The sequence below is a fragment of the Salmo salar genome, chromosome ssa24 (assembly GCF_905237065.1).
Source record: "Salmo salar chromosome ssa24, Ssal_v3.1, whole genome shotgun sequence".
Taxonomy (NCBI): Eukaryota; Metazoa; Chordata; class Actinopteri; order Salmoniformes; family Salmonidae; genus Salmo; species Salmo salar.
The window spans coordinates 4,575,800-4,602,634 of NC_059465.1; the positions used below are offsets into that span (position 1 = coordinate 4,575,800).

General features: G+C 41.6%; 1 protein-coding gene across 3 annotated transcripts; it reads left to right on the plus strand.

Annotated features, from left to right (window-relative positions):
- Positions 1 to 26,159, plus strand: LOC106585220 (ubiquitin-associated domain-containing protein 1). 3 transcript variants are annotated; one of them, XM_045706991.1, is made up of 10 exons: positions 1 to 78; positions 15,911 to 16,031; positions 16,153 to 16,226; positions 16,433 to 16,540; positions 16,819 to 16,921; positions 20,704 to 20,812; positions 23,101 to 23,359; positions 24,625 to 24,711; positions 24,914 to 25,052; positions 25,251 to 26,159. In XM_045706991.1, exons 1-10 carry the CDS (start codon positions 1 to 3, stop codon positions 25,364 to 25,366), a joined length of 1,194 nt encoding a protein of 397 aa, XP_045562947.1. In that variant the 3' UTR covers positions 25,367 to 26,159. The 3 variants fall into 3 exon arrangements, with proteins under 3 accessions (XP_045562947.1, XP_045562946.1, XP_045562945.1); XM_045706990.1 differs by lacking the exon at positions 1 to 78 and adding an exon at positions 14,777 to 15,190 and having other exon boundaries at positions 16,436 to 16,540; XM_045706989.1 differs by lacking the exon at positions 1 to 78 and adding an exon at positions 14,778 to 15,190.
- Positions 26,160 to 26,835: the final 676 nt, after the last annotated feature.

The following is a 26,835-nucleotide window of genomic DNA, read 5'->3' on the forward strand; positions in this document are numbered from 1 at the left end:
ATGCTGAAACTATCACGCAACACTCCAACCGAGATTCAGAGTAACCATTCATTCAGTGACAAAGAAGGGCGTATGAAGGTAGATATGAAACAATGATACATTGTATGTTTTTTTGCAAAAAAAGTATCAGGAACGACCCAGCCCATGTGTATGCAATACGGTCTGTATATGGTGTGTATGCCCATACCAACAACTTTTGTTATGTTCTGAAATTAGTCCTTGGAAATTTTATGAAACAGTGTAATATAAACTGCATTTGTTAATAAGTACTTTATATGACCCTTCAACTTATCAATCAATTATAGTATATTGAACAGGGTTGGGTAGGTTACTTTCTAAATGTAATCAGCTACATTTATTAGTTACCACTCAAATTGTAATCAGTAACAACTTTTGGATTACCCCAAACTCAGTATCATAACCTGATTACTTTCAGTTACTTTTGGATTACATTCTCCTTAGAAGACAAAATCAAATCAAATGTTATTGGTCACATACACGTGTTTAGCAGATGTTATTGCTGGTGTAGCGAAGTGCTTGTTTTCCTATCTCTGACAGTGCAGTAATATCTAACAAGTAATATCAAACAACTTCCCAACGTATACTCAATACACACAAATATAAGTAAGGAATGGAATTAAGAATATATACATATATGGACGAGCAATGTCAGAGCAGCAGCGACCTGCTTTTTAAATTATATGAGCAAAAAATATGACATTTTATTTGGAATGGCAAGGCAGACAAAATTGAAAGGGCCTATTTATATAATGAATATGAATTTGGAGGGCAGAAATGATTCAATAGATTGGAAATGATGCAGACAATTACATTGATGGAAGCAACAATCTATCCGCAATATTAAAGCTGATCCACCCCTAAGAAGAAAAAAAAGATACAGTAGAATAGTATATAATACAGTATATACATATGAGATGAGTAATGCAAGATATGTAAACATTATTAAAGTGACTAGTGTTTAATTTATTAAAGTGGCCAGCCTCTATGTGCTAGTGATGACTATTTAACATGCCTTGAGATAGAAGCTGTTTTTCAGTCTCTCAGTCCCAGCTTTGATACACCTGTACTGACCTCGCCTTCTGGATGATAGCAGGGTGAACATGCAGTGGCTCGGGTGGTTGTTGTCCTTGATGCTCGTTTTGGCCTTCCTGTGACATTGGGTGCTGTAGGTGTCCTGGAGGGCAGGTAGTTTGCCCATGGTGATGCGTTGGGCAGACCGCACAACCCTCTGGAGAGCCCTGCAGTTGCTGTATCAAGCGGTAATACAGCCCGACAGGATGCTCTCAATTGTGCATCTGCAAATGTTTGTGAGGGTTTTAGGTGCCAAGCCAAAAAAGGATCCATCCAACGCATTTGGTCATCATAGTGGTCTCTGACTTGTGGTCAGAGTCAGACTCGCTCAGGTGGAACCCGGGCCGGTTCCAGGCATAGGCGACATAAGCGGTCGCCCCCGACCCACAACATTTTTTACATTTTGAATGGTCATCCAACTTGGAATTCCAACTCAGGAACTCAGGCCTCTTTCTAGAACTCTGACCTCATGATCACTGACGTCATGATTCGACCTCGTATTTTTCAGAGTTCCCAGTTTTCTTGAACGCATCATAACAGTGAGCTATGTGTAAAGCTGAAATTTTGTGTGCATCTTAAAAGCACCGTTATCTTGAATGCACTGAAGTTGGACATTTCAGAGTTCCCAGTTGTTTTGAACGCGGCATTAGTACACCTGTTGTTTACGAATGATGTAACAAATAACATGTTATTTGATCACAGTATAGCGAGCATGACTCCTGGTAATTTATGCTTGATCTGAAAATGTGGTCGGAAGCGCCGTATGTATGGTGTGATGCAATTACGGAGCTTCTGGAGGCATGCAGAGGCCAAATTGAGCTCCATACAGCATCGCTGTGCACCTCTTAATTTTTTTAAGAATGTGGAGGGCTCTGCATTGACATGATTGGTTGACGGTAGGTGAGGGCGGGAGGTCCTGCATAAACACAAACTCACTTCCTTGACAATTTTGTTCACAACAGCTCTGCACAAAAGTATGAATGACCTTATTTCTGCAAAGGTCTTATCACCCTAAATGCTGCAAGGCCAATGCAGACCACTCAGAGCCTTTAATCTGCATGCGTGTGTGCGCAGGAGTGCAATTCCGCCGGACTGCCTGCACAGAGAAGCACGAGATTGAACTTCACTGAACTTTCTAGTTTTCCCCCTTTAGTTCACACTATCAACGTTTCCCTTTACTGTGGGAATTGTGATCGAATCAACGCAATATTAGCCACTTTCGATGCAACATACAGAAACAAAACGAACTATGCAAGAGATTTTGTTGTCGGCAGAACGCATCGTAGGATTCTATTGCATTGGCAGGCAGGACTCAGCCCATACTCGACACAAACCAGTGCGGTATAACAAATCATAGCTGCAGTAGGCCTATATGCAAATAGACCATTGCCATATATGGATCTGTGCCATTCACTTTGAACTGGACTGTTTTTACAGCATGAGCTGTCATTAGTAGATGTGCTTGTAATGAGATCAAAGTAAGAGCTGCATGTAGCCAGATGTGCACATCTTGTTCATTTCCTTTACCAGTTAGTGAGTTATTATCCCAGTTATAAATAATGTGTTGTCAGCAATGGGGGGGGGGAGTGATTTGCTTCTTACAAGAGCACAAGACATGTACATTTTTAGACGGGTGGGTATAATTTGTGGAACATTCCAACAGGAATCTATTCCAAATCTTTGTAAATAACAAGGATGCCAACAAACAATGCATACAAAGTAGCATGATCAATTCACCTTGCTAACTAGCTAAGGAATAGGCATCAACTCACCACGTAGCTTATTCTTAATGTTTGTCAATAGGCTACCAGAGTGAGGACAGACAATTTTCAGAATAAACGTGGTGAGTGAAAAACGTAACAAAATTGCCCACTCCCTACCCGGTATCTTATTCTGCCGCTATATAACTTTGTATGTGTTGTTTGTTGTTTGGCTGCAACTGTAGGATGAACAATAGAACAGTTAAAATGTTATGTAATGCATTTTCTACATTGTTTTGATTGTAGGCCACTCTGGTAGGCCTACATTATGATCATACACAGTAGCCAACTTGACCACTGTCTGAAACTGAAACCGGGTACAACCTTAGTGTTCACAGTAAACGCATGCTAGAAATTACACAGAATATTCACGTTTCCCCTCAGCAGACCTGAAATTTGCTCAGTGTCCACATTTTTTTAGGGAACATTGCAGAGATCACATCATCACAGTAAATGCTGTATGGCTAATGCAGACTTCGGACTGAACACGCAGTGCCGTTCAGTCACTTTTATTTGCAGCCCATCTGTAAATAGCACACCCAACTACCTCATCCCCATATTGTTATTTATTTATTTATTCTCTTTTGCACCCCAGTATCTCTACTTGCACATCATCTGCACATCTATCACTCCGCTGTTAATGCTAAATTGTAATTATTTTGCCACTATGGCCTATTTATTGCCCTACCTCCCTAATCTTACTACATCTTACCACATTTGCACACACTGTACATAGATTTTTCTATTGTGTTATTGACTGTACGTTTGTTTAGCCCATGTGTAACTCTGTGTTGTTGTTTTTGTCGCACTGCTTTGCTTTATCTTGGCCAGGTCGCAGTTTTAAATGAGAACTTGTTCTCAACTAGTCTACCTGGTTAAATAAAGACGGGGGGGAAATCGTGGCGTGTGGCTTAAATGAAATAGTGAGCGAGTTCGATTAGACTGAACCATGGTAAACCGTGCTATGGCCCATCACATCACCGGGCAAAAGCGGTGAAGGAGGAATGCCTGGTACAAATTGAGCATCACGGGGCCATAATGTCAACAAAATAGCCTGATTAACTGTTCCGAAACACAAAACATGCATTTTCTAAATATATGTTACAATTTTCAAAGTAGTTTTCTTTGGGAAGGCAGGTAAAGCGATAAATGCATTTTTATAAGGGTTAACACTTTTGCATGTGAAAACACTGAATCCTCCACGTGCTTGGCATATGTCACTTTTGTTTTCAAACGACTTTGCCGTTGGCTTTTACCAGGCGACCCAGCTCACCCCTGGGAGGCAGCCCGGTTTCAAGATGAATGCAATCAATGCCAATACCCTGACTACACCGCTCGCGTCGCAAAATATATGTAGGAATCTATGCTATTCAATTATTGCACCCACACTGCTCGCACGCGTCAACGAGCATCTGCGTTGCCAAGGGCAAATAGAAGTCATTCCTATTTCTGACGCAGATCGCGCTGCAAGTCCTGCCTCTCCCATCTCCTATATAGAAGCAGGTACCCACGTGCCATCTCCTCATTGGTTATACCCACATGGGTGATTGAAAGACAAACTGTTGCCGGTTGTCATGGTAATACTATGAAAGTTTAGATGCCAATCACCATATAAGTTAAATGATGAAAAAGCCTGGAAGGAGGAGAGATGATTAGAAACTAGAGGTCGACCAATTAATCGGAATGGCTGATTAATTAGGGTCGATTTCAAGTTTTCATAACAATCGGTAATCTTCATTTTTGGACACCGATCATGGCCGATTACATTGCGCTCCGCGAGGAGACTGCGTGGCAGGCTGACAACCTGTTATGCGAGTGCAGCAAGGAGCCAAGGTAAGGTGCTAGCTAGCATTAAACGTATCTTATAAAAAACCAATCAATCTTAACATAATCACTAGTTAACTACACATGGTTGATGATATTACTAGTTTATCTATCGATGCGGTGCCTGTTAATTTATCATTGAATCACAGCCTACTTCACCAAACGGGTGATTTAACAAGCGCATTCGCGAAAAAAGCACTGTCGTTGCACCAATGTGTACCTAACCATAAACATCAACGCCTTCGTTAAAATCAATACACAAGTATATATTTTTAAACCTGCATATTTAGTTAATATTGCCTGCTAACATGAATTTCTTTTAATTAGGGAAATTGTGTCACTTCTCTTGCGTTCTGTGCAACAGAGTCAGGGTATATGCAGCAGTTTGGGCCGCCTGGCTCGTTGCGAACTGTGTGAAGACAATTTCTTCCTAACAAAGACAGCCAACTTCGCCAAACGGGATGATTTAACAAAAGAGCATTTGCAAAAAAAGCACAATCGTTGCACGAATGTACTTAACCATAAACATCAATGCCTTTCTTAAAATCAATACACAGAAGTATATTTTTTTTTAACTTGCATATTTAGTTTAAATAAATTAATGTTAGCAGGCAATATTAAACTAGGGAAATTGTGTCACTTCTCTTGTTCATTACACGCAGAGTCAGGGTATATGCAACAGTTTGGGCCGCCTGGCTCGTTGCGAACTAATTTGCCAGAATTTTACGTAATTATGACATAACCTTCAAGGTTGTGCAATGTAACAGCAATATTTAGACTTATGGATGCCACCCGTTAGATAAAATACGTAACGGTTCCGTATTTCACTGAAAGAATAAACGTTTTGTTTTCAAAATGATAGTTTCCGGATTTGACCATATTAATGACCTAAGGCTCGTATTTCTGTGTGTTATTATATTATAATTAAGTCTATGATTTGATATTTGATAGAGCAGTCTGACTGAGCGGTGGTAGGCAGCAGTAGGCTGGTAAGCATTCATTCAAACAGCACTTCACTGCGTTTGCCAGCAGCTCTTCGCAATGCTTCAAGCATTGCTCTGTTTATGACTTCAAGCCTATCAACTCCCGAGATTAGACTGGCAATACTAAAGTACCTATTAGAACATCCAATAGTCAAAGGTATATGAAATACAAATGGTATAGAGAGAAATAGTCCTATAATAACTACAACCTAAAACTTCTTACCTGGGAATATTGAAGACTCATGTTAAAAGGAACCACCAGCTTTCACATGTTCTCATGTTCTGAGCAAGGAACTTAAACTTTAGCTTTTTTTACATGGCACATATTGCACTTTTACTTTCTTCTCCATCACTTTGTTTTTGCATTATTTAAACCAAATTGAACATGTTTCATTATTTATTTGAGACTGAATTGATTTTATTAATGTATTATATTAAATAAGTGTTCATTGTTCATTCAGTATTGTTGTAATTGTCATTATTACAAATATATATATATATATATATATAATAAATCGTCCGATTAATCAGTGTCGTCTTTTTTTGGTCCTCCAATAATCGGCATCGGAGTTGAAAAATCATAATCAGTCGACCTCTACTAGAAACGATTCGGTTGACCGTTTTTATGTGTGGATTAATTGTTGGAGTAGAGGACCTTGTGTATTTCAGGTAAAATAACAACCTAATGTTTATATCCCAGGACAAATTAGCTAGCAACAGCAAGCTAGCTAATTAGGACAAATTAGCTAGCAAGTGAAAGCTAAATTTCCATAAATGTTTAATGCTTTTCGACCTGTCCCCAAATTAATGTCATTGGTTCAGAGTTTGTTTTGATATTTTAACCTGCGTGTCGTGATCGCGTTTGGTGTAGGGGGACAAAATACATTAATGCACGATGGCGCACACGCGCAGCCGGTTTGGGTTCCGTGTAACCCTGTTCACCCGGGCAGGCCTGGGGCATCCATAGACATGCGGTTCGATCACGTACAACATTTGTAATTGGTAGTTGCACATGATAAAACGCTAAATGTTAGCTTTTACCATCTGATAGCCTAAACCTGGCACACTTGCCCTATATTCTAACAACACCTTGAACATGTATTATTTCCTGTAACAAATTATGCATCAGCCAATAGGCCTTCCCCAAGTCGCTATTCACAATTTCCCCACAGTGAGGGAAAACACAGGGGTTTTCATAGACCACCGTTGACGATTTGAATTGGCTGATGCACATTTTGAGAAGAAAAAAGTTTAACTTAAAGCTGTAACTTTTTGGGAGACACGACCAAATTCACATAGAAATGACAGTTACAGATCTGTCATTCCAAAGTGGGTCGCGAGGTGTCAGAGTAAATGTATAAATAATTCATGAATTACTGGAATTGATTTGGCCAAGTGTAACTGCGCTCTCTGTTCAGTGCACTCTCTGATTAGCAGCGATCTCTGCTCGGTTTGGCAGCTGTGCGAGTGGGAGATGCCCGTGTGTTTCGCGGTTTACCTTTTTTTCTGCAGTTTTCTTGAACTTCACTCCGCGACACACGCTGCAGCGCTGTCGTTCAGCAGCAGATGATGCGCTGTCACTGACTTGTCATTCCCACTCACCGCTGTCATCAAATGGACTCATGCTAGCCACAAGTTCTGACTGAGCGCAATCGTCATGAAACGCAAATACAGCGATGAGTTTCTCTCTCTTTCATACAAACTTTGAGAAATAACGAGGGGCGCCCACAATGTGTTTCGTGCGGGGAAGTGCTTAGTAATGAGTCTTAAAACGAACAAATTAATATGACACATCATCCACAGCATGACGGTAAACCCAGGGAGTTCTTACTAAACAGGGCAGAACGCTTCAGGAAACAGTGCTTCGACAGCGGAGAGGCATTGTTGTCATTTTAAAACAGGTGAAATAAGGGAGTATTATCTCTCGTAGTAGATTTGAGTTTCTCTTTCAAACAGTCCCCTGGCCTTGTACACAGCTAATAGCTAGCGTTAGCCAAAGCAAGCGAGCTAGCGACACTAATAACAGTGCAGATGAAGATGAAAAATTATCAGGCCTACTGTACATCTTACTGTAGAAATTATTGTTGAAAACAAGTCTAGGTTGGAACTGTTGCTGTTAAAATACAAGTAATAATTGTATTGTTAACTGGAATAAACTGATTGAAGCAAGATGCTTTTTGAGGCAAACACTCACACAGTTCTGGGTTGCTAATCTACAAGAAGCAGTCTGCTGCCTGACTGAGAAAGCAGTAGATGTTCTGATCCAGTTTGGCACCACATACAGTTGAAGTCGGAAGTTACATACACCTTAGCCAAATACATTTTATTCTAATAACAATTCCCTGTCTTAGGTCAGTTAGGATCACCACTTTATTTTAAGAATGTGACATGTCAGAATAATAGTAGAGAGAATGATTTATTTCAGCTTTTATTTCTTTCATCACATTCCCAGTGGGTCAGAAGTTTACATACACTCAATTAGTATTTGATAGCATTGACTATAAATTGTTTAACTTGGGTCAAACATTTTGGGTAGTCTTCCACAAGCTTCCCACAATAAGTTGGGTGAATTATGGCCCATTCCTCTAACAGAGCTGGTGTAACTGAGTCAGGTTTGTAGGCCTCCTTGCTTGCACATGCTTTTTCAGTTCTGCCCACAAAATGTCTATAGGATTGAGGTCAGGGCTTTGTGATGGCCACTCCAATACCTTGACTTTGTTAAGCCATTTTGCAACAACTTTGGAAGTATGCTTGGGGTCATTGTCGATTTGGAAGACCCATTTGTGACCAAGCTTTCACTTCCTGACTGATGTCCTGAGATGTTGCTTCAATATATCCACATAATTTTCATGCCTCATGATGCCATCTATTTTGCACCAGTCCCTCCTGCAGCAAAGCACTCCCACAACATGATGTTGCCACCCCCGTGCTTCACAATTGGGATGGTGTTATTCGGCTTGTAAGCCTCCCCCTTTTTCCTCCAAACATAAGGATGGTCATTATGGCCAAACAGTTCTATTTTTGTTTCATCAGACCAGAGGACATTTCTCCAAAAAGTACGATCTTTGTCCCCATGTGCAGTTGCAAACCGTAGTCTGGCTTTTTTATGCGGTTTTGGAGCAGTGGCTTCTTCCTTGCTGAGCAGCCTTTCAGGTTATGTCGATATAGGACTCGTTTTACTGTGGATATAGATACTTTTGTACCTGTTTCCTCCAGCATCTTCACAAGGTCCTTTGCTGTTGTTCTGGGATTGATGTGCACTTTTCGCACCAAAGTACGTTCATCTCTAGGAGACAGAACGCGTGTCCTTCCTGAACAGTATGACGGCTGCGTGGTCCCATGGTGTTTGTACTTGCGTACTATTGTTTGTACAGATGAACATGGTACCTTCAGGCGTTTGGAAATTGCTCCCAAGGATGAACCAAACTTGTGGAAGTCTACAATTTTTTCCTGGGGTCTAGGCTGATTTCTTTTGATTTTCCCATGATGTCAATCAAAGAGGCACTGAGTTTGAAGGCAGGCCTTGAAATACATCCACAGGTACACCTCCAATTGACTCAAATGAGGTCAATTAGCCTATGAGAAGCTTCTAAAGCCATGACATCATTTTCTGGAATTTTCCAAGCTTTTTAAAGGCACAGTCAACTTAGTGTATGTAAACTTCTGACCCAATGGAATTGTGATACAGTGAATTATACGTGAAATAATCTGCCTGTAAACAATTGTTGGAAAAATTACTTGTGTCATGCACAAAGTAGATGTCCTAACCAACCGAGCAAGCCAGCAACGTATGGCATCAAGATATGGGTGGCCTGTGACACACAATCCAGCTATGCTTGGAAGATGCAAGTCTACGCAGGGAAGCCGACCGGTGGAGGCCCGGAGAAGAACCAGATGACAGTCCTGGGTTGTGCTTGATGTGACAGATGGATTTAGGGGGCACAGTGTCACGTGTGACAAATTCTTCACCTCTTATTAACTCAGCCAGCAGCTCCTGAAGAGGAAGATCACCATGGTTGGCACAGTTAGAAAAAACAAGCCTGAGCTCCCCCCCGTGCACTCCTCGCAACCAGGGGGAGAGAGGCCTTCTCATCAAAGTTTGCCTTCACCACCACTATAGTTTCTTACCTCCCAAAGAGGAACAAGAATGTGGTCCTCCTGAGCACACTGCACAAAATGGCTGAGACCAGTAATCGTGAGGACAGGAAGCCAGCCGTCATCCTGGACTACAACCACAACAAAGGAGGCGTGGACAACCTGGACAAGGTGATTGGAACTTACAGCTGCAGGAGGATGACTGCCCGCTGGCCCCTGGTCATCTTCCATAATATCATTGATGTGTCCTCATAAAATGACAAGATCAACCCTACCTGGATGCCTGATAAGCGGAACAAGAGGAGGGTTTCCTGGAGCAGCTGGGAAAGGCACTTGAAACCCCACACATTCAAAGAAGGGAGCGCCTTCCCCACACAGCAGCCTCTGCAGCGCTTGTGAAAGCTGTTCAGTGGGCTGAATCTTGTCCTGATCCACCTGAGGCTGCAGCTGGGGCAGGCAAGAGTAGGAGATGCCAATTCTGCCCCCCAAAGAAGGACTGTAAAACAAATACTATGTGCTGCACATGTGAGAAATACACCTGCAACGTCCATGCACACACACTTGCATACCGTCCTACATGTGCTAATTAGAGCTAATTAGATGTTCTTCACATTTCTGTTTTGTATATATTACCTTATTTTATTCTTATTTATTGTTGTTTATACACCTTGTGGGTGGGGACAATGGTTAAAAAATGGGAGAAGACTAGTATTTGGTAGTTGAACTCCTCATTGTACAGTGTATATAAGAATATATCACTATGTTGCCAAAAAAGTTCAAGACTGTTGTTTCCCTTCAATAAAATGCATTCAAAACTACTTTTTGCACATTTCTGCTACTTTCTTAGGCTATACAAGTGTTATTTCTTGCTAAAAAATGTATGTTTACACCTATGTAGTACCTTTAGCAATAATAATAAACCTCTACTTTAGTAAAGAAAACAATTATGACAGGTGTGTGATAATAAAAATGAGTGGTGTCCACTGATTAAATGCAGTCTTTCTGCATTGTGAAGAGGGAAAACCCAGATATTCACAAAGTTTGTGATGAATGACAGGTTGTTTCTTCATGCAAAATAGATTTGTAGTTTAAAATTCAATTAAGCTGCTTTATTTTAGGGGTTGAGTGAAGGCGGGTCATTTTTTTTACCCTCAGGACAAGGGAGTATACAGAATGTTAAGACCACACCAGGGTTACGAACCCCTGCTCTACATGGTCAATCAGCAGTCTGAAGTGGCCATACAGCATTTACTGCGATGCAGCCTCCGAAGACATCAGGGCTTTCATACTTCTTGCACTTAGCTGAGCTGAGCAGAGCTATTGTGAAGGAAGTTGTCAAGGAAGTGAGTTTGTGTTTATACAGGATGTACTGCCCCCACCTACCATAAACCAATCATGTCAATGCGGAACAATGCAGAGCCCTCCACATTAGAACATTTGAGAGGTGCACAGTAATGCAGAAAGGAGTTTTATTTGGCCGCTGCATGCCTCCGGAGGCACCGCAATTGCGTCACACCCTCCATACCAAGTCTCCGAAAACATTTTCGGATCAAGCATGAATTGACTTTAAGTTTAGTTTTTGAGTCTTTTAATGTCGGTTTTGTCTACCAGCTGGAAATACAATATTTTTGGTTATTGAAAATATATTTCACCGGTTTAGATGGTACAATGATTCTCTACACTGTTTATACACAACTTATTTTGTCAGTTAAACTAAAATTTTAGAAACCAGGAAATGGCGGAGTGATTTTTGCATATTGCACCTTTAAATGTTTTCTAATGTTGGCAAGTATGGACCCAGTGTGTTTCCGTGGCCCATTCATCCCAATGCATTACACTGTTTATGAAATACATATTGGCCTACAGAAAAAAGTTAAGGGGATACTGGAAGTAGTGAAGTGTGTAGAATCTGAATTGTAATGTGTTTCCCATGAAAGGCTGATCCTTCTGTGGCAGAAATGGGATGCCTCAGTAAGGCAATATTTATACTGAACAAAAATATAAAACACAACATGTAAAGTGTCGGTCCCATATTTCATGAGCTGAAATCAAAAATCACAAACATGTTCCATGTTTACATCCCTGTTAGTGAGCATTTCTCTTTGCCAAGATAATCAATCTACCTGACAGGTGTGGCATATCAAGAAGCTGATTAAACAGCATGATCATTGCACAGGTGCACCTTGTGCTGGGGACAATAAAAAGCCACTCTAAAATGTGCAGTTTTGTTACTCAGATGTCTCAGTTGACATGCTGACTGCAGGAATGTCCACCAGAGCTGTTCCCGTCGAATTAAATGTTAATTTCTCTACCTAAAAGCCTCATCCAATGTTGTTTTAGAGAATTTGGCAGTACGTCCAACTGGCCTCACAACCGCTGACCATGTGTAACCACGCCAGCTCAGACCTCCACATCCGGCTTCTTCACCTGCAGGATCGTCTGAGACCGCTGCAGGGATTGTCTGAGACAGCTGATGAAACTGTGGGTTTGCATAGACAAAGAATTTCTGTCAGAAAACGGTCAGAAAACGTCTCAGGGAAGCTTATCTGCGTGCTCATCATCCTCATCAAGGTCTTGACCTGACTACAATTCGGCATCGTAAACCAGCTTCAGTGGCCAAATGCTCACCTTCGATGGCCACTGGCACGCTGGAGTAGTGTGCTCTTCATGGATGAATCCTATGGCATTGTGTGGGCGAGCAGTTTGCTGATGTCAACATTGTGAACATAGTGCCCCATAGTGGCAGTAGGGTTATGGTATGGGCAGGCATAAGTTACGGACATCAAACTCAATTGCATTTTATTGATGGCAATTTGAATGTACAGAGATACCGTGACGAGATCCTGAGGCCCATTGTCATGCCGCCATCACCTTACCTTTCAGCATGATAATGCACGGCCCCATGTCACAAGGATCTGTACACAATTCCTGGAAGCTGAAAATGTCCCAGTTCTTCCATGGCCTACATACTCACCAATTGAGCATGTTTGGGATGCTCTGGATCTACGTGTACGACAGCATGTTCCAGTTCCCGCCAATATCCAGCAACTTCGCAAAGCCACTGAAGAGGAGTGGGACAACATTCCACAGGCCACAGTCAACAGCCTGATAAACTCTATGCGAAGGAGATGCATGAGGCAAATGATGGTAACACAATATACTAGGGCTCCCGAGTGGCGCAGCGGTCTAAGGCACTGCATCTTAGTACTAGAGGCATCACTACAGACCCTGGTTTGATCCCGGGCTGTATCACAACCAGCTGTGATCGGGAGTCCGTTAGGGTGGCGCACAACTGGCTCAGCATCATCCGGGTTAGGGTTTGGTAGGCCTTCATTGTAAATAAGAATTTGTTCTAAACTGACTTGCCTAGTTAAATAAAGGTAAAAAACAAACCATTTATATATAAAACCTAGTCCACTCTGTTCATAACATATTCTAGTTTTGGGAACAGAAAACTGTATTGACATCAAATGTTTCACCAATGAGGAAATGTGCAGAATGTGCGGCCAAAATCCATATCGTTAAATTTTCTCTCACTGCCGGCCAGCGGGCTTCCTCTCACTACCATATTTGGTAGTGAATAGAAATGCCAAGAGGATGCTTCACATTTATACATCCGGTGAAATATCTCTCATTGTTTTGTCTGTAGGGTGCATTCGTAAATTCCCTCTGGCTATCTACTCCGATTTCAGAGCACTCTCGTCTGAGTGTGAATGAATTTATGAACGCGCAACATCTGTTGAATATGACCGGCTGCGACCGGGAGACCCATGGGGCGGTGCACAATTGGCCAAGCGTTGTCCGGGTTAGGGGAGGGTTTGGTATATATATATATACTGCTCAAAAAAATAAAGGGAACACTTAAACAACACAATGTAACTCCAAGTCAATCACACTTCTGTGAAATCAAACTGTCCACTTAGGAAGCAACACTGATTGACAATAAATTTCACATGCTGTTGTGCAAATGGAATAGACAACAGGTGGAAATTATAGGCAATAAGCAAGATACCCCCAATAAAGGAGTGGTTCTGCAGGTGGAGACCACAGACCACTTCTCAGTTCCTATGCTTCCTGGCTGATGTTTTGGTCACTTTTGAATGCTGGCGGTGCTTTCACTCTAGTGGTAGCATGAGACGGAGCCTACAACCCACACAAGTGGCTCAGGTAGTGCAGCTCATCCAGGATGGCACATCAATGCGAGCTGTGGCAAGAAGGTTTGCTGTGTCTGTCAGCGTAGTGTCCAGAGCATGGAGGCGCTACCAGGAGACAGGCCAGTACATCAGGAGACGTGGAGGAGGCCGTAGGAGGGCAACAACCCAGCAGCAGGACCACTACCTCCGCCTTTGTGCAAGGAGGAGCACTGCCAGAGCCCTGCAAAATGACCTCCAGCAGGCCACAAATGTGCATATGTCTGCTCAAACGGTCAGAAACAGACTCCATGAGGGTGGTATGAGGGCCCGACGTCCACAGGTGGGGGTTGTGCTTACAGCCCAACACCGTGCAGGACGTTTGGCATTTGCCAGAGAACACCAAGATTGGCAAATTCGCCACTGGCGCTCTGTGCTCTTCACCGATGAAAGCAGGTTCCCACTGAGCACATGTGACAGAGTCTGGAGACGCCGTGGAGAACGTTCTGCTGCCTGCAACATCCTCCAGCATGACCGGTTTGGCGGTGGGTCAGTCATGGTGTGGGGTGGCATTTCTTTGGGGGGCCTGTATGCTGACTGGTTTTCTGATCCACGCCCCTACCTTTAACCAACAGATACATATCTGTTTTCCCATTCATGTGAAATCCATAGATTAAGGCCTCATTTTTTTTTTTTATTGACTGATTTCCTTATATGAACTGTAACTCAGTCAAATCTTTGAAATTGTTAAATGTTGCATTTATATGTATGTTCAGTGTAGTAGACCCAGGCACTGCAGGCTTTGTCTCCCTCTTCTGGTGGTATCTTTTAGGATTCACAGCTAAGCTAATTGAGCGCAAAACAACTACAATTCCCATTTTGCACAGGGACAAACGTTGCCTAGGTTCAAAGGTTAATCATAACCAACACAATAGTGTACTTGGCTAGCTGCTCGGCTCTTGGAGAAAGATAAACAACTCGTCTTTGCGAAATTAACAGCACTCGACTGCTATAGCATTGAAGTCCGATCAAACTGTCTGAAAATCATAAGTGTAGGTGTTTGCACTATTGTCGCTGTTTTTCGAAGGCGCCAGCTAATGTTAGCAAACTAACGTAGCCATCACTGAACTGGCTCGCTAGCTAGATAGTTACACACAAAGCTACAGCTATGTTTGTGCAAGAAGAGAAGATATTCGCTGGAAAAATATTAAAAATCCACATTTGTACTATGGAGGGTACAGAGTGGTTGGAAGAAGTAACAGAGGATACCACTATTGAACAACTCAAAGAGAAGTGCTTGAAACATGTATGCTTGTTTATTTTCCTACTTGCTCATTGATTGGTGTTTGCTCGGGTGAAATTGTAACGTAATTGTGTAACTGTATCGCTGATGTTTGCAGCCCTAGTTGAAATAGTCAGTGTCGGTGTCAGTCGTTCCGTATTTATAGTAACTGGGTAGACACTGCTATTTATAATTTAGCAAGTTTGTGCACAAGTTAGCGAGCCTATAATCCCTGCAGGCTAGGCGCACCCCATGAGCTCCTTGGCAAAATGTGATAGCTAGCCTAGCCCAAATGCTCGTGTCTATTGCTGTAGCTATGTAAGTTACTCTGTTTATGTTCCTAGGCTCCTGCCTTCTGAGTTTTCCTTATTTGTTCCACAGACTATACTGTACTGTTGCTAGTTAGGGCTACCCATTTTTACACTTGATTCTTCTGTAAGTGCCAGTGTGATGCCCCACATGCAGCTAGCCTACCCCATATGGGTGCCAGTCTCTTTCTGAACTGCATCCTTCCAGTACAAGTTTAGATAAGCGAGATAACAGTAAGAGACCCAGCTAATGCAGAAATCATTGGTACCTTTAGAAATGGGTTTAGCTATTGATATAGGTCTAGCTAGCCTGTCCATTACCAATTATTTGCGTGGTTAACTTAAAAAACAGTAAAATAATTACTAGGGTAAAAGTACTGCTACTTGTTCCTGTCGGTGGGATAATTTGGGGAGGGGGGGTTTGCTTGTTTTGCAGTATGTACATGGAAGCCTCGAAGACCCCAAAACAATCACACACCATAAACTTGTCCATGCTGCCACGGAGAGGATCCTCACAGAAACTAAAACGGTTGCAGATGAAAGTCTAAAAGATAAAGGTACTCCTATGGATTTAAAGGTCTGAAGTTGTCTCAATGTTTATATTTTCCAATCAAACAATTAGCCAATATGATCAATGCTACTACATGCCATTAAGTGAATGTTTTCCTTTGGTTTTAGATGTTCTTCTACTGATTAAGAAGAGACCACTGCCACCCCCTCCGAAAATGGCTGACATAACTGCAGAGGAAAAGGTAGGCCAAACAACAGATTTAAATACTCTCCCTAATTGTATTGGTTTGTGGCTTATCAAACTCGGCACTTAAACTCAATAGGCACTGATCATCAGACAAAAATGTTTAATGAATTGCTAAGACTGCTAGAAACAGGGACAACACATCAAGAAACTAGTTGTACTGTTTCCACCTATCTTAATGTGTGTTTCCTCCTTGTCTGTCAGAAGAAGCAGGATAACAAGGCTCCAGATAAAGATGCCATCCTGAAGGCCACCGCCGGGCTGTCCACTCGCCACACAGACCGCACTGTCACCCAGCATAACATCAGAGATGTAAGTACAGCACAATACAGTAAATAGCCTGTCAGAATGCATAGTTCAAGGCACTGCAGGAGCTTTCCACTGACTATTGTACTGAAATTCAACTATAGTCCTAAAATGCATGGGCCTGCAAACTTATCAGAGACATATTCAAATGAGTGAATTTGGTCATATTTTTTTTTTTAACCAGGAAGTTCCAATGAGGTCAGGAGACCTCATTCCCAAAGAACCTCATTCTTAAAGAGAGGTTATTCATTCTGGTTTATGTGTGTGTGTACATTTTCCATCAGTTTCAGACGGAGCTCAGGAAAATCCTTGTCTCTCTCATTGAAGTGGCCCAGAAGCTTCTTGCCTTGAACCCTGATGCCGTGGAGCTCTTCAAAAAGGCCAATGGTACAGTGTGCACAGTGCAGACATTATTTAATTATCAAAGATTGTTTTTGGCACCTGCCTTGCTGTAAGAGGCTGGTTTTGCATTAGTTTATTTTTTAACTAGGCAAGTCAGTTAAGAACAAATTCTTATTTACAATGATGGTCTAGGAACAGTGGGTTAACTGCCTTGTTCAGAACGACACCTTGTCAGCTCGGGGATTCGATCTAGCAGCCTTTCGGTTACTGGCCCAACGCTCTAACCACTAGGCTACCTGCCGCCCCAACGGCCACCTGCCGTTTTTAATGAACAACAAGTTGGAGCTGTAACAGTCATATTGTCACTGAGCTTATGTATGAGTGACAGAATAGTGCATTATGTAAGGGATAATCAACTAGTGGCTATACATTCTCTGGAAAATAATGTGCGACGTGGAACTCACCTTCCACAGAGTTGCATTATTTTCCAGAGTACGCATTAGAGCTCCCAAGTTGATTATCCCTTTTTTTATACCATGGCTATAATTTAACACATTTGATGCTAGAAATGTGTTCAACATCCACTGAAGTAGCTAGCAAGTTTACTCGATATCTATAGTAGTTGCCTTGGTAACCAAACAAATAGACTTGCTAGCTCCGCTAACCAAACCCATATAAATCAGTATGATTGATTCTGATTTCTATGGCCAAAGCATTAGTCCTAGCTTGCTATTATGAAAATCTAATTCAACAATGCCAATAATGTTTTCAAATCAACTTTTGCTTTCAAAAGCAGCTCAAACAGAACATGTAAGTATGAATTTCATAGCCACTGAATTATACTGTGCATTATAGGGAATTATAAACTGGGTTGTTCGAGCCCTGAATGCTGATTGGCTGACAATCGTGGTATATCAGACCGTATACCACGGGTATGACAACATTTATTTTTACTGCTCTAATTACGTTGGTAACCAGTTTATAATAGCAATAAGGCACCTCTGGGCTTTGTGGGTTGGCATCGTGCCTAAGAACAGCCCTTAGCAGTGATATGTTGGCCATATACCACACCCCCTCGTGCCTTATTGCTTAATTATACAGCGGGTGGGTCTAATTCTGAATGCTGATTGGTTAAAACTGTGTTGAGGTCGGAGTCTATTCCACAAGTTACCACTGGTTAAATCTATGCCGTTAAAATGCCTATTTACTCTGTTCCATCTGACTGCGCAATCCACTGTCTCATCAGCCCAGCCAGGCAATTTCTAAACTTGATCTCTACTATAAAAAGGATCTAGACATTATCTCACCTTTCTTTTAGACTAACATTTAGTTTTCAAAAGCAGAGATTTGTATACATCTTGCTTTCTGACATTTGCAACATTTCAATATTCAAATTTGAGACAGACGGGCAGCTTTTCTCAGCCAGTCGAAATCATGAATCGGCATACATTTTTATGGGTACAAAGAAATGTCAATGAACAGGTAAAGCTAAATGAAGTGCAGTTTTTCCAGCTTCAGTTTGAAGTGATTGTGTTAGCTGTGTTGTTGGCTAGCATCTCTGAACAACAGTGTCCAGATGAGAGTACATTTTCTATGCCAGGTGAAATCACGCATCATTAGCTCATTGTTATGGATGTATCCCAAAAAATATCACTAGAAAACAGCTTAAACAAACGCAAATGCAGATGTTATTCTGGCTGCACTGTTTGACGTGACTGTAAGTTAGCCGTAGTTGAATAGCAAGCAAGCAAGCAAGGGATAAGAACGTTGCCAGCCAGTATGGCAATGGAACATTTAGAATGAACGACTGGGTTGCGCCAATACAGTTGAAGTCGGAAGTTTACATACACTTAGGTTGGAGTCATTAAAACTCGTTTTTCAACCGCTCCACAAATTTATTGTTGACAAACTATAGTTTTGGCAAGTTGGTTAGGACATCTACTTTGTGCATGACACAAGTAATTTTTCCAACAATTGTTTACAGACAGATTATTTCACTTATAATTCACTGTATCACAATTCCATTGGGTCAGAAGTTTACTGTGTTTACTAAGTTGACTGTGCCTTTAAACAGCTTGGAAAATCCCAGAAAATGATGTCATGGCTTTAGAAGCTTCTCATAGGCTAATTGACCTCATTTGAGTCAATTGGAGGTGTACCTGTGGATGTATTTCAAGGCCTACCTTCAAACTCAGTGCCTCTTTGCTTGACATCATGGGAAAATCAAAAGAAATCAGCCAAGACCTCAGAAAAAAATTGTAGGCCTCCACAAGTCTGGTTCATCCTTGGGAGCAATTTCCAAACAACTGAAGGTAAATTCTGTACAAACAATAGTACGCAAGTATAAACACCACGGGACCACGCAGCCGTCATACCGCTCAGGAAGGAGACGCATTCTGTATCCTAGAGATTAACATACTTTGGTGCGAAAAGTGCAAATCAATTCCAGAACAACAGCAAAGGACCTTGTGAAGATGCTGGAGGAAACAGGTACAAAAGGATCTATATCCACAGTAAAAAAAAGTCCTATATCCAGATAACCTGAAAGGCCGCTCAGCAAGGAAGAAACCACTGCTCCAAAACCGCCTTAAAAAAGCCAGACAATGGTTTGCAACTGCACATGGGGACAAAGATCGTACTTTTTGGAGAAATGTCCTCTGCTCTGATGAAACAAAAATAGAACTGTTTGGCCATAGTGACCATTGTTATGTTTGGAGGAAAAAGGGGGAGGCATGCAAGCCAAAGAACACCATCCCAACCGTGAAGCACGGGGGTGGCAGCATCATGTTGTGGGAGTGCTTTGCTGCAAGAGGGACTGGTGTACTTCACAAAATAGATGGCATCATGAGGGAGGAAAATTATGTGGATATATTGAAGCAACATCTCAAGACATCAGTCAGGAAGTTAAAGCTTGGTCCCAAATGGGTCTTCCAAATGGATAATGACCCCAAGCATTCTTCCAAAGTTATGGAAAAATGGCTTAAAGACAACAAAGTCAAGGTATTGGAGTGGCCATCACAAAGGCCTGACCTCAATCCTATAGAAAATGTGTGGGCAGAACTGAAAAAGCGTGTGCTAGCCAGGGGGCCTACAAACCTGACTCAGTTACACCCGCTCTGTCAGGAGGAATGGGCCAAAATTCACCCAACTTATTGTGGGAAGCTTGTGGAAGGATACCTGAAATGTTTGACCCAAGTTAAACAATTTAAAGGGAATACTAATTGAGTGTATGTAAACCTCTGACCCACTGGGAATGTGATGAAAGAAATAAATCATTCTCTCTACTATTATTCTGACATTTCACATTCTTAAAATAAAGTGGTGATCCTAACTGACCTAAGACAGGGAATTTTTACTAGGATTAAATGTCAGGAATTGTGAAACTGAGTTTAAATATATTTGGCTAATGTGTATGTTCTGACTTCAACTGTAGATACAGAGCAAAAAGACTAAATGACTGGGTCACGTCTCTGGCAACTGAACCGATAGAACGAACGACCAGCCAGCTTGGCTAGCAACCCTAGATTTGTGTCAGTACTATATCTTGTGGAATGATTAAATAGTATGAATAAATGAATCAAAATAAAATTAATAATGTCTATTTTGGTAACCCGTTGTATAAAAGTGATAATCCCAGAGAAGCCGGTGTTTGGAGGATATATTGGCACGGTTTGCCAATATATCTCAAACACCGGCTTCTTGGGCATTATCACTTAAATAATGCACGCTCTAGAATTCCCTTCAAGGCAATCAGTAGCAATGCCATGGCATAAAGTATTATTATAGTTATACTATTATTCACTAATATTCTGTGTGTGGTTTGTCAGCCATGCTGGATGAGGAGGAGGAGGACCGGGTGGATGAGACGACCCTTCAGCAGCTGACTGAGATGGGTTTCCCTGAGAGCAGAGCCATCAAAGCTCTCAGACTCAACCAGTGAGTCACAATCAATAATACTTATCAGCACCTGAAGTCAAATGAGATAATCAGAATCACTGACACAACGAGTGCAGGGTTTTTTCTGAATCAAAAAGGGCCGTGATGTGGGGTGTGGCAATGGGCATGCTCAGCCCATGGTTAGTGCTATCTTGGCCCAGCTGTATGTTGGTCAAGGCCCTGGGCAAGAACATTTGAGGCCCCCATCTTGGCCGCGAGGCTATTTCCTGCAATTCTGCAGATTTTACCATGAAGCTGAGAGAACTTTTGCCGTTTGTAAGCCAATTTTCTGCAATTCTGCTTTGGAGCTGAGAGAACATTTATCTATTTTCCTGCATGTTTCCACCTGCAGTTTTTATGCATTTTGCCATGGCTAATGCTGTGTTATTTTGCTCAAACATGATAACAAAACCAATACTCCTGAATTCATTGTTTTTGTCTAGCTTTTATCTGAGTGATTTTTATTTCTCAAATTGTTATTTAAAAATATATAGGTTCATTATCTTTTTTTTACATACTTGATACTAACTGGTTTGTTTTTTCTATATACAACAACACCGAGAATGTTTTTCCATCCCAAAAATTAATCCCCCTCCCCTGAAAACACTGTTTGGACCTAAACAAATGATTAGGCTGTTCGCCCCAAGACTTTTCTATGCAAAACCAAAAAACCTGGAGTGTTTAAGATGAGGGAAGATTTTTTAATTTTTTTTGTGAGCATGGCCTTATTTCTATTACAGCATATTGGATGACACTCATTCATGTTCAATGTAACTGCAATAGGTTTAGGCTGCCACATGATACTCACATTTTCCCTATACCCATCATGAGGTTGCTACAACCTAGCCTATGAATAAAAGTTTACAACGTAGGTGCACACAGGGCGAGACACCAAATTTAGGGTGACAGACAGTGACACTTTTTTTGTTGTTGACACATGGACAGACAGTGCCATTTAAATACTGCCTTGCACACTCTTGCCTGCATCTAGCTGATATAGGGTGTAATCATTAGTCCAACAGTTGCAAACTAGATTTTCTAATCGACAAATTCAGCTATGTTTATACTCGTTTTGTTCCGTTTTCTTCCTTTTTAAGAATTTTTTTCAACAGAATCGGCAGAAAAAATTCACCCCTGATCACACATAAACACAGTTCGCTTTCATAGCAGCCACGTTGTATTCCTTCTCGCATCTATGCGCTCTCCTCATCTCACCTCTTCCCTTTCGCTTGTGGACTTCAATGTGCAACACATCAGCTACGAAAAAACCTTTCCAAGCCAAACTGCTACACTCAGCCTACATCATTGTCACCATATTAGCTAAATTAACGTCATAGTCAGCAAAGCTAATACAACTAACGCGTTAGTAAACCCGCTACAATCATGCAGTAATGTTAGTGTACTGTATAGTCACTAAGCAGTTACACCGGCGGCCCTGGTGACAATACATTTGTAAAACCAAAAGCTTACCTTGAGTTCCAGTGTTGTGTTGGAAAGTCATAGCCAGCTAGCTAACATAGCATCCCTCTGTTTGAGCAGGGTGTTCAGTAGGCTAAACTAGCTAGCTGCATTTGCTAGCAAAGTGAGAGAGAGAAATTACTCTCTCTTGCTTCTCCATTTTGGAAGAAATTAATTTAACTATTCAACTATTGTCTTTCTCTCTCTGAGTCAACTACTCACCACATTTTATACACTAGTGCTAGCTAGCTGTAGTTTATGCTTTCAGTACTAGATTCATTCTCTGATCCTTTGATTGGGTGGACAAAATGTCAGTTCATGCTGCAAGAGCTCTGAGGTTGGAGGAAGTCCTCTGAAAGTTGTCATAATTACTGTGTAAGTCTATGGAAGGAGGTAAGAACTACGAGCCTCCTAGGTTTTTTGTTGAAGTCAATGTACCCAGAGGAGGATGGAAGCTAGCTGTCTTCCGGCTACACCATGGTGCTACCCTACAGAGTGCTGTTGAGGCTACTGTAGAACTTCTTTGCAGAATAGTGTGTTATAATCAATTATTTGGTGACGTGACTATATTTAGTATAGTTTTATCCAAAAAGGATAAATGTCTGACATAAAAAATAAATAACAAATAAATTCACTGAGGATGGACCACTGCCCTGGAGTATAGTCTGAGTCAATGATACTGGTCAGTGGTCATATCAGTGAAGTCTATAAAGAATCAATTAGACACTTAGCCTGTGATTCTATCCATCACAACAAGTGAATCCAGTCTGATCAGATGAGTCTGAAACAACAAATTTAACCATGCCCCTCCCTCACTGCCTCTCCTGCAGCATGTCAGTGACCCAGGCCATGGAGTGGCTGATTGAGCACGTAGACGACCCCACGGTGGACACCACCCTGCCCGGCCAGGACGCCCCAGGAGCAGTAGGAGCCACAGCACCACCCCTGATCCCCTCTATCTCCGCCTCATTTCCAAACCTCCTCCGCACCCTCTCCCAGACCAACACAGATGCCGCCGCCAGGCAGGACGAACTCACTGAGATCTTCAAGAGGATCCGAAGGAAAAGAGAGTTCAGGCCCGACTCACGGGTGAGTGATCTTTCTGTCCCAATGCCCTGGGATATACCAAGCTAAAACGGTTACATGTTAGACTGGTCCCATATCTGTTTGTGCTGAATAGCCAACTGAAGGATTTAGCAAGACGACAAACAAATCTGTGACCAGGCAAGATACCTTCCTAATATTGAGTTGCACACCAATTTACCCTCAGAACAGCCTCAATTCATCAGCCTCAACTCTACAAGATATAGAAAGTGTTTCACAGGGATGGTGTGCCTGGCACATACTACCATACCCCGTTCAAAGGCACTTCAATCTTTTGTCTTGCCCATTCACCCTCTGACATGTACACATACACAATCCATGTTTCAGTTGTCTAAAGGCTTAAAAATCCTTTAATCTGTCTCTCCTCCCCATTGCTATTGCAACCTCTTTGCAATAAGGAATTGTTTAAAAAATAAAATTTATGGAACCTTTATTTAACTATGCAAGTCAGTTAAGAACAAATTCTTAATTACAATGACGGCCTACCCCGGCCAAACCCGGACGGCGCTGGGCCAATTGTGTACCGCCCTATGGGACTCCCAATCATGGCCGGATGTGATGCAGCCTGGAATTGAGACCAAAAGCTCAAGAGAAGTTTAAAGATTTTATTACCAGGGATGCCGTCAGCTGAGTGCATACATTTAGAAAGTTCACAACACATCTTATACTTTTCTCTCCTTTTAGTCACCACCCCAGCTATACATTTTATGACCCCAATGAGTATCCCATATCTGGACTGTGGAATGACGATGGTCCTCTCTTTGTTTAGCTAGATGTCAGAATCACACCCCGTCCATCTTTATTGTCCTGGGCCTGACCCTGCTCTCTGATCCTAGGCAATTTCCTCTATCTGATTAGGTCAACTTTTCCAAATTAGCATACACACAGTTTCATGGCCTGAACTCCATTAATACTCACTTGTTAATGATTATTCACTAAACAGTATACAAACAAACTATAGTTTAAAATGAAACGTTACATTTTAACAGAATCCATCAACTGATTGAAGGGGATTTAACAAGTGACATAAATAAGGGATCATAGCTTTCACCTGGAAAGAGCAATTACTAATGTTTTGTACACTGTGTATATAGCTGTTAGCTAGCTTACCTAAAATGTTGTAAAATGTGTGTCTGCTACTCTCTTACTGAATGTTGGCTTCAAACTGTGATAAACTATTGGTCCTTTTATAGAATGACAGTGTAGTGTGTAATGATAAACTAACTCCGTATCGTTCTTTGTCTCTGCAGGCTGTCATTGCGTTAATGGAGATGGGCTTTGATGAGAAGGAGGTGGTTGATGCCCTGAGAGTCAATAACAACCAACAGGATGCTGCAGTAGGTTTACTGTCCACACAGGAATAAAGGATCAAAGAACATGAAGCACACACTTATTGACTAAAAAAATAAGTCATTGCTTCCTGTCTATGAATGGACTGCATTTTACACCTATTACCCATGTTGTCATTTGGAATGAGAACTGGTTCTCCATTGACCGTCCTAGTTTAAGAGAAGTTAACTAACCGATCTAAACCCACAGTGCGAGTGGCTGCTGGGGGACAGGAAGCCGTCTCCGGAGGACTTGGATAAAGGCATCGACATCAACAGTTCTCTGTTCCAGGCCATCCTGGAGAACCCTGTGGTCCAGCTGGGCCTCACAAATCCCAAAACACTGCTCGGTAGGTTTGGAGTAAAACTAATTGTACAGTTAAAAATAACCAAGCTCAGAGGATAAGGGGAGGGGGTGTACCTGTACATCAAGCGTCACGCTACAGAAACATGCTTCAGTCCTATGGACTGTTCTGGCTCAGACGAGGCTACTTATTGAATTGTTGTGTAGTCTCTACAACCCTCTTAAACCTTCTGTTTGTGTGTAGCGTTTGAGGACATGTTGGAGAACCCTCTGAACAGCACCCAATGGATGAATGACCCTGAGACTGGGCCTGTCATGCTGCAGATCTCCAGAATCTTCCAGACACTCAACCGCACGTAGAGTGTGTGTGTGTGTGTGTGTTTGTAGGTGAGCGTGTGTGTGTGTGTGTGTGTGTGTGTGTGTGTGTTTGTAGGTGAGCTTGTGTGTGTGTGTGTGTGTAGGTGAGCGTGTGTGTGTGTGTGTAGGTGAGCTTGTGTGAGTGTGCACACGGCTGTGACAAGTATTGTTTTTTGCCTTAAAGTCAAAGCCGGGGGGGGTAAAATACATATTTATTTATACCACAGAAAACCTTGTACAAAACTATGTTAACATGATTATTACAATACATTTTTTTTTTTTTACATTTTAAAAATAACAGTTTATAGTTAAGACACACATGATTTATTTGATACATTTCTCCATGTACAAAAAAAGACCATCAGGCATCAAACCAATGTTTACTCTTCAACAACGTTCCTTTTTTGCCATATTCAAATATCAATTAGTTTAATTTGTCTCCTTAAATTGTTACATTTCCTCAAAGGTGAATGTTTCTAGCGAGAGTTGAATGACTCCAGGCAGTCTGTATAATTTGGTTGAAGACAAGTCAGACTGCAAGTGAACATGCATCAAACTGTTGCGTGATGATGAAATGAGTGTTCAGTACTAACCAGAGGTTTGTTCAAAACGTTCCAAAGGTTGTAGATGGACATGTAATGTATAGAGCGGATCCGATTTGATTATTCTCTGTGACAAATAAGGTCTGTTCTAAATTACGTGTTTCTATCATAAAGTTGTGTAACGTTCCACCCTTCCTGAATGATTAAACCCCAGGTTATGGCTATGTTCCAGTTAACCTCTCCTTCCTTCTAAATTGTGCACTTGTTCATTTCCCTTCTGTGGTTTAAAAGGAAATTACTGGTTTAAGAAATGTGGTTGAAACTCCCTCTAGTCCATGCCTCCACAAATCTGATGCTTTTAGATTTGTAGGAAGTATTGGGATGCACTTGCTGTGATGGCAATAGTTGTGCTTATCACATTAAGTCCAGAACTTAGAGTGTGGAGGTACAGGTGGATTTGGGTGGTCAGACACACTGACTTTATCTTTTGCTTTCGCTCACAATCTCTCTCTGTGTGTTCAACCTTGGGAGCCTAGTGGTCTGCCTGCTGTGAGTCACAGTGTGACACTACTCAAAGAAGTGGGAAAGTAAAGGAGGACATTGTCCTTCTCCCAAATATTTATTCAATTGCTTTCTTTTTAGAAAAGTGTATTATGTGCTGTCTTTTTGGTGTCTGAAGTCAAGTCTGTCTTGTTAATATATATATATATTTTTTTATTATTATTTTTTTATATAAATCAAGACCATCTAGAGACCCACAGTACCAGGTCAAAAGTTTGGACACCTACTCATTCAAGGGTTTTTCTATTTTGTTCTATTTTTTATTTTCTACATTACATGCTGAGCAGTTGTTGGCTGCTTGTCCTTCACTCTGCGATCCAACTCATCCCAAACCATCTCGATTGGGTTGAGGTTGGGTGATTGTGGAGG

Excerpts from the sequence above, each read along its gene's own strand:
- LOC106585220 (XM_045706989.1), top strand. The coding sequence starts at position 15,053 with ATGTTTGTGCAAGAAGAGAAGATATTCGCTGGAAAAATATTAAAAATC. Across the intron at positions 16,922-20,703 it reads GCTCTTCAAAAAGGCCAATG|CCATGCTGGATGAGGAGGAG; the intron begins GTACAGTGTGCA and ends GTGGTTTGTCAG. Across the intron at positions 20,813-23,100 it reads AAAGCTCTCAGACTCAACCA|CATGTCAGTGACCCAGGCCA; the intron begins GTGAGTCACAAT and ends CCTCTCCTGCAG.